The sequence below is a fragment of the Eleutherodactylus coqui genome, chromosome 2 (assembly GCF_035609145.1).
Source record: "Eleutherodactylus coqui strain aEleCoq1 chromosome 2, aEleCoq1.hap1, whole genome shotgun sequence".
Taxonomy (NCBI): Eukaryota; Metazoa; Chordata; class Amphibia; order Anura; family Eleutherodactylidae; genus Eleutherodactylus; species Eleutherodactylus coqui.
In genome coordinates this window covers 327909068-327917578 of record NC_089838.1, presented here as the reverse complement: position 1 = coordinate 327917578, position 8511 = coordinate 327909068, and the positions used below count along the sequence as shown (strand labels likewise).

General features: G+C 56.6%; 1 protein-coding gene across 3 annotated transcripts in view; it reads left to right on the top strand.

Annotated features, from left to right (window-relative positions):
• The first annotated feature begins 1387 nt into the window (after positions 1-1387).
• The window catches only part of CHD3 (chromodomain helicase DNA binding protein 3), a 75708-nt gene continuing 68584 nt past the window's right edge, over positions 1388-8511 (top strand). For all 3 annotated transcript variants that reach the window (XM_066593817.1, XM_066593818.1, XM_066593816.1), the window contains exon 1: positions 1388-2168. In XM_066593817.1, the coding sequence (XP_066449914.1) occupies positions 1907-2168 (262 nt within the window). In that variant the 5' untranslated portion in view covers positions 1388-1906. The remainder of the gene's footprint in view (positions 2169-8511) is intronic.

Below are 8511 nucleotides of genomic sequence, written 5' to 3'. Positions count from 1 at the left end.
ACATTCCCTCTGCCAGTGCCGAGAGCAGCGCTGTGACGGAACATTCCCTCCGCCGGTGCCGAGAGCAGCGCTGTGATGGAACATTCCCTCCGCCGGTGCCGAGAGCAGCGCTGTGACGGAACATTCCCTCCGCGGGCGCCGAGAGCAGCGCTGTGACGGAACATTCCTTCCGCAGGACCTGAGAGCAGCGCTGTGACGGAACATTCCCTCCGCGGGCGCCGAGAGCAGCGCTGTGATGGAACATTCCCTCCGCCGGTGCCGAGAGCAGCGCTGTGACGGAACATTCCCTCCGCGGGCGCCGAGAGCAGCGCTGTGACGGAACATTCCCTCCGCGGGACCTGAGAGCAGCGCTGTGACGGAACATTCCCTCCGCCGGTGCCGAGAGCAGCGCTGTGACGGAACATTCCCTCCGCCGGCGCCGAGAGCAGCGCTGTGACGGAACATTCCCTCCGCCGGTGCCGAGAGCAGCGCTGTGACGGAACATTCCCTCCGCCGGTGCCGAGAGCAGCGCTGTGACGGAACATTCCCTCCGCCGGCGCCGAGAGCAGCGCTGTGACGGAACATTCCCTCCGCCGGTGCCGAGAGCAGCGCTGTGACGGAACATTCCCTCCGCCGGAGCCGAGAGCAGCGCTGTGATGGAACATTCCCTCCGCCGGCGCCGAGAGCAGCGCTGTGACGGAACATTCCCTCCGCCGGCGCCGAGAGCAGCGCTGTGACGGAACATTCCCTCCGCCGGTGCCGGGAGCAGCGCTGTGACGGAACATTCCCTCCGCCGGTGCCGAGAGCAGCGCTGTGACGGAACATTCCCTCCGCCGGTGCCGAGAGCAGCGCTGTGACGGAACATTCCCTCCGCCGGTGCCGAGAGCAGCGCTGTGATGGAACCGTAGTGATGGTATCCGGCTGACGAGGGTTCCGGAGTGCAGAACGGTGACTCCGCTCTCCTACACTCCACATATCACAGAAGGGCCCGCACCCTCGCCAACCGGGTACCAGAGCGCTGCCGCTGTTCTCGGCGCCGCTGCCCTGCTTGCACACTGTATATATATATATATGAAGTAACACAAAGACTCGGCTTCCTGGAGGCTCCACCTTCCCTGTAACTACAGAATACAATAAATGTGTGTTTTGTGCCCCTGCTGTGCCCCCCTGCCGGCCAGCCGCCCCCCTGACGGCTATCACTCTCTGTATTTTTGAGACTTTTTGTTGCCGGCCGCCCCCCCCAGCCGTTTTGTGCAGCTTCCACCAGAGAGAGGCTGCTGTGTATAATAGAAATGGTCTTAATAAAAAAGGGGGAGTATCTGCTGTGATTCAGGTGGGGGAGGGATGAGGAAGGTTTATAAATATCTCACACAGCCTCGTTTTATTATTTTTTTTTTTAACTTTACATATAATAATTGGGGCGGCCATCTTGCTTTCCTGTCAACTTTCCTATTTGATCCGAATAAAAATAAATCCCTTTTCTTTTTACCACAAGATTTTTTTCTCCTCCGGACTTTTTTCCTCCCGAACACTTTTAACCCTTCAGGTTCCCCTCTTAAAGGGGAGGGGGCGCCCAGCGGAGGATTTATTTTTTTTTCCTGCTGGTTCACAAATAAAACACCGGGTTTTTTTTTTTTTTTTTTTTTTGGACAAAGAAAAAAAAAATGCGAGCCCCCTGTTTTTCTCGGTCCCCCCCCCTTTTCTCGGTCCTCCCCCCCTTTTTGCGGTCCTCCCCCCGCACTGTTGATGTTTTTGGCCTCTAAGTCATTTTTTTTATGATTTGTGAGGAGATTTTTCCCGAATATCGCTGGATGAAGAAGTCTTTTGGGTTATTTTCGCATTTTTCCGGCATTTTTCGCAGTTTTTCCTGTCAGGAAACTTTACCGTGAGGAGCCGGGCGGACGGCGAGCAGAAGAGCGGCCGGCCGATGTCCTCCTCCCCGCTGAGGGACGACGAAGAAGAGGAGATGGCCGTGTCCGAAGAAGGGGACGGCGAGAAGGAGGAGGAGGATGATGATGAAGAAGAAGAAGAGGACGAAGAGGAGGAGGAAAGAGGAGACGACAACGAAGACGACGAGCCTGAGGCGCCACCGCGGCGCCATAGCCCCAGCCTTCTCTTCCCGCCAACGTCCTCTGGGGAGCCGGGGAGTGTTGAAACCGACGACGCGCCAACCGTCGCCGCTGCCGCAGGTAAACAGGGAGCGACTGGGGGGAGACGGGGCCGAGAATGCGGGGGCGGCTTCAAGTCCCCCCTCTTTGCGAACCCACCGCATTAACCGTTGGACTGTCTCACTGCATACGGGGAGGGAGGGGTGGGGGGACGAGAGCCTTAGTGTCCCCCTATTGTTTGACTTGGTGACGGCAGCCCCCCTGTGTCCACCTCAACCCCCCCTCCCCTTCTCGCTCGGCGCTGTGGTCTGTCCCTTCACCTTTAAATAGAGTGACACCACGCAGTGTGTTCCCGCCATTTTCTTGGCATGTCGCACGTATGTGTCTGTGTGCGGCTGGCAGGCTTGGCATTCTGTTAATGGGCTGAGAGCGGCCGTGGGAGTCACTAGAAGGCACCACTACCTGCTGCTCTCCTGTGTTGTGACTGAGCTCCCCAGCGACTGTCCAGCTGGCGAGGCTTTATGTACGGAGCCGTCTGTCGGCCATCTGCAACAATGGGGGCTCAGAGACGCAGCGCCGCCTCGCAGTCTGAATTGTGGTGTAAAGCCGGACAGAACAGTCGGTCGCGCTGCGCCGTTGTGACCGCGAGACGCCGCCGGCCGGACACCAGATCCACCCGGCTTTGGTCAGCGGCGTCCGTTGGGCGCCGCTCCCTTCGACCGCTGAAGCAGAAACGGGGGGAAATCCGCGACAAAATACGCAGCAGTCCGAAGGGGCGGAGTCTGCGATCGCCATCCGCGTCCGATCCGCGCGTGTTTTGATGTGGATCTGCTGCAGACTTCACCCCCGCAATCGAAAGTGTAAAATGCGGTGCGGCTCCACATCGAAAACTGCGCCAGACTTCGCTCCTACGATGCGGCTCTGATAGGGATTGTCCTCTGTGAGAGATTCGCGTGCGAACGAGTGAATGTGAGCGCGGTTACGGGTCGGGAGGTCGCTGGTAGCTCTGCCCCCCGCCCGCTGGTGAGCTCTGCCCCCCGCCCGCTGGTGAGCTCTGCCCCCCGCCCGCTGGTGAGCTCTGCCCCCCGCCCGCTGGTGAGCTCTACCCCCCCCTGCTGGTGAGCTCTGCCCCCCGCCCGCTCCTCACCTCATTCATGCTATTTTGGTATTTCCACGGCGTGTGACGTGCGTTCGTTGCGCCCGCCCGTTTATGTTCGCGTTGCTTTTGTGCGTCATCCGTTTCTTACGCATGCCAAGAAAAAAGCGCGAGAAAGCCCAAGTGATGCCAGTCTTGTTGCAGCCCACAGAGTACCGTGCACCAAGAAAAGCGCCGTGACCGCGGGCGCCAATGCGTGTTCAGACCTTAATGGGCGATCCGGGCCATAAATACAGACAATAAGCCGCGCCTCCTCCTTTATGACACACATTAATCCATCAGGCCCGCGCGCTGTGTTCAGTCAGTAGGACCTACGGGTGGCAGACCCCCGCGACGGCCGGACGCTTCACCGCCTATTTCATTTTTTTTGGTCCTGAAAAATCGTTCTAATTTCTCTCCGTTTTCAGGCGTTTTTGGACGTTTCCCGCTCCGTTTGCGTCCGTCTTGCATCAATTATTTTACGCACATAAGAAAACCTCCAAACGCATAAATGTACGGGCTCTGCATTTCCCGGTTCTCTTAATTTCTTTATGGTTCCCATGGTTACGAGTGTTAAGACCCCCATCGCACCGCATCATGCAGATGCAATCAGCTTTTCTTTTTAATTGCACCAAAATCGGAGATGCGGCGGTTTTACTCTTTTGTCTAATTAATAAAAGCAAAGAAATACACCGCACCTTCTAATTTATCCTAATTGCCTATTGTAAGCGATTGGAGCACGCCCGCGCCTTTTTTTTTTTTTGCATACGCAAATACGCACAACATGCATGCGCAAAAATGCAGTAAAACGCACAGGCGTGCAAAGAACAACGCCCATTGCGCAAATCCGCAGTGTAAATGCGCTGCGCCGTGTGAAGCCGGCCGCACTCCGGAGTTTCAGGTTGACAGGGAATAATAAATCAGCTTTCCCCCCCATAAAAACGTATATTCCGTAACGCATCCAATCGCAGGAACACGGGAGACCCTGCAGTCATGAACATCACGGCCGCAGAACATGATGACCGTTACCATGGATCTCCGCGGTTTCGTCTAGCGGGATTCTCGCCATCCCGTGTGAAATTTGAACAGTAAAAAAAAATAAAATCTGACTGGTTGATGCGCTAATACGCTTCCTAGCGGTGAACAGATTTACGCATGCGCCCGTCTGTGTAAGCCCTTAGAAGGTATACTGGTTGGTGCACGCTATATGTGTATACAGTAAGCTATTCTGTCCGGAGATGTGCCTTACGCAGGCTCCAAACCAGATGTGACCAGGGCCTAGAGGCATGCGCACCCGCCACCTGTGGACAGGGCCTAGAGGCATGCGCACCCGCCACCTGTGGACAGGGCCTAGAGGCATGCGCACTCGCCACCTGTGGACAGGGCCTAGAGGCATGCGCACTCGCCACCTGTGGGCAGGGCCTAGAGGCATGCGCACTCGCCACCTGTGGACAGGGCCTAGAGGCATGCGCACTCGCCACCTGTAGACAGGGCCTAGAGGCATGCGCGCTCGCCACCTGTGGACAGGGCCTAGAGGCATGCGCGCCCGCCACCTGTGGACAGGGCCTAGAGGCATGCGCACCCGCCACCTGTGGACAGGGCCTAGAGGCATGCGCACCCGCCACCTGTGGACAGGGCCTAGAGGCATGCGCACCCGCCACCTGTGGACAGGGCCTAGAGGCATGCGCACCCGCCACCTGTGGACAGGGCCTAGAGGCATGCGCACCCGCCACCTGTGGACAGGGCCTAGAGGCATGCGCACCCGCCACCTGTGGACAGGGCCTAGAGGCATGCGCACCCGCCACCTGTGGACAGGGCCTAGAGGCATGCGCACCCGCCACCTGTGGACAGGGCCTAGAGGCATGCGCACCCGCCACCTGTGGACAGGGCCTAGAGGCATGCGCACCCGCCACCTGTGGACAGGGCCTAGAGGCATGCGCACCCGCCACCTGTGGACAGGGCCTAGAGGCATGCGCACCCGCCACCTGTGGACAGGGCCTAGAGGCATGCGCACCCGCCACCTGTGGACAGGGCCTAGAGGCATGCGCACCCGCCACCTGTGGACAGGGCCTAGAGGCATGCGCACCCGCCACCTGTGGACAGGGCCTAGAGGCATGCGCACCCGCCACCTGTGGACAGGGCCTAGAGGCATGCGCACCCGCCACCTGTGGACAGGGCCTAGAGGCATGCGCACCCGCCACCTGTGAACAGGGCCTAGAGGCATGCGCACCCGCCACCTGTGGACAGGGCCTAGAGGCATGCGCACCCGCCACCTGTGGACAGGGCCTAGAGGCATGCGCACCCGCCACCTGTGGACAGGGCCTAGAGGCATGCGCACCCGCCACCTGTGGACAGGGCCTAGAGGCATGCGCACTCGCCACCTGTGGACAGGGCCTAGAGGCATGCGCACTCGCCACCTGTGGACAGGGCCTAGAGGCATGCGCGCCCGCCACCTGTGGACAGGGCCTAGAGGCATGCGCACTCGCCACCTGTGGACAGGGCCTAGAGGCATGCGCACCCGCCACCTGTGGACAGGGCTCTTGCTGGCTCCATCACACACATGAGCGCTTCACTTGGCTGAGTCAGACAGCTCTGACAGCAGCCTATCTCTGGGGGAACAGAATGATTAGGCATTGACATCCAGCATCTCCGATCCTTCTTTCTGCTGACATTATCTGTCGGGGGAATGTTGAAGCGCCCCCATATGCAGTAGAGAGTTGCCAGACCTTGCCGAATTCATGGGGTTCGGACGACCAAATGCAGGTGTGTATGTAGGCCTTTGGACGGCCTTGTTTTAGCATCCGTCCTGCGGCCACAATATCCTGACCTCCCGCCGTTCTGCTGAACCCAGTTTAGCTTACCATAGGATCCTGTGGGATGTAAGGCCATATTTACACGGCAAATCGCGAGTTTGTTCCTGAGATTTTGGGCACAACTTGGACAACACCACACATTACCAGACCTAGTCCGTCCTGCACTGTCGGTGAGAGATGAAAGGGACCCCTGTAAGAAAACCCATTGCAAATACCCCTAAGTCTGGTCCTGTAGCGCTGCGCGAGGTCCTGGTGCTGCCGCTGCTTTATGACCATCTGAATGCAGTATTGTATGGCGTATAATTGAATGTTATTAATCGCCCTCTGGCCAGCTTCACATGATAAGCACATTTATGTGCCTGTAGTACGGGCGACAGTCCCTGCCCGTCCGAGTCTGCTGGCCCAAACTCAGAGCATCATAGATCCCAGTGACTTTCTGAGTTTTGGTCAGTGCCCCTGTGGTGGGGCAGGAGGCTCGTCCATATTATGGGTGGATACATGTGCTCACTGTATGGTCATTTAGGCCCGGCTCTATTCACGTTTCATTCGGTGTATACACTGGGAGTATTCCCTGGTGGGTATCTTCAGCTTATGCCATTGGCCACGGCGGTGAACAAAAAGTACAAACTGGTAGGCTGGCACACAATCCCTGTAGGAAGCCAGCAGGGACGCTCTTCTGACCCGGGTAGGATGTGTCGGGGGTACGGCGATGCTCTGTGAATGTGTCTGGAGCTTTCCAGGAACGCACGCTGAACGTGTTCACATAACAGTCTTCAGGCCCGTCCACGGCGCAGATGACCTGCGAGGCAATGTGGAAAGGATTTGTTTTAAATGCTGGCCGGCGATCGCGAATGAGATTTTTTTTTTCGTGTGCGGATGTACGAGGATGCAATGGGGATCGTCCGCTCAAAAAAAAAAAAAAAACGAAAATCATAAGCCCAAAGTGATTGCCTTCCCAAACCCCCCCCCCCCCCCCCCCCCCCGCCTGGTCTCCAAGCAACCAGAAAGGTATCTGCCTACAAATCCTCAATTGCATTGCGTCTTGTTCGCTTCCATAGAGATTAATGGTGGCCTTCCACATGGAATGTGCGCTATGATGGAGCAAATCAAACCCGCATGTGTTCATTGAGGTGCGGACTCCGCATGCTTCCCTGCGGGCGGCTGGAACTGCAGATCGACGTAATTCAAATCCGCCGGCGGGCGCCTGAGCCTTATTTACATCAGACTGATTGATTTCCCAGCGAGTGTTCGTGCGTTTTACGCCAGCTTTAAGTTTTTTTTTTTTTCAAAAGTGTGAACAGGCGATTTGCAGCTATTAAGCCTCGAGCTTAATTAGCAGTGAAATTGGCCGTTTGCACGTTGGGAGCTGCGTGGTGCGTGTCATCCGGCTCCCATAGGAGGCTATGGAAACTCCCGCGCAGCTCGCAGCAGAGGTGGCTCCGGCCCCATCCGCTCTCACACCGCGGACCTGAGATGCCGGCTCCGCACTCGCATGCTCTACTTCTGTTAGATGCGAGTATTCGTAAGATTCCTTCCTGCGAACGCTTCTAATAAAACGCCATCTTCTCACGTGCGTATAATGTGTGAAAACCGCGCGGTGCGAACGAGGCCCGCGGGCCGCTACATGCGATACCCAACCAAATACCATGGAGCCAGTCATCGCTTACAAATGACCAGCTAATCTAAATAATGTAATTCGGGATGCATAAAATCCCCTCATGTTTTTGCTTAAGAAGCGCCCGTTATTTCCTACGGTAGGCAAAAAAAAAAAAACGCAACGCGTTCATGTAAACACGAGTTTTATAGGAGTTCAATGCAATTCTGCAAATTAGGAACTTCTATAAAAAAAATAACCCCCCCGCGCCGCGACGCTCCGCTCTCGCAAAACGCAACGCGCTCTCAAGCAAAAATATCAGATTTGCGATTGCGATCCTCGGACCCGCAGCGCACCGCCGGCGTGGACTCGCGAGGAAGGCGTGTGAACGCCGCCGTTTCATCAGTGTTTTTTGTTTTCCTGCACTTTTTCTTTGTCGCCGTCACCGCTTACTGAGCCGAATAAAAAGATCCACCTAATTGTAAAGGATAATTAAATTAAAGGAAATAAATCTCCCGCGCCGCCCGCCCCGCCTGCTGTATAATGCTTAATGCTCTGCTAATAAGCGTCCGCCGCTGGAGGGGATGTTTTATGGTGACACTCCCAGGGGTGCGCGGCTTCCTAAATAGGTGCATCAAGTTGCTGTTGTGTTCTTGGCATCCATTTTCTCCAGTTTTTGGGCGTGTTCCGTCTTTATAGTATTGGCAGGGGGGGGGGGGTCGCTGGAGCCTTTATTAGTTGGGCTGTTCCTGCAGTGTCTTCGGCCCTGATAACACTTGTCATTGGCCTTGAGGAGTCTCCTCAGCTGAATCTGTTAACCCCTTGTGATCTGCGGATCTCCACACCACATCTTGAAGCGTCTCCTCAGCAGAATCTGTTAAC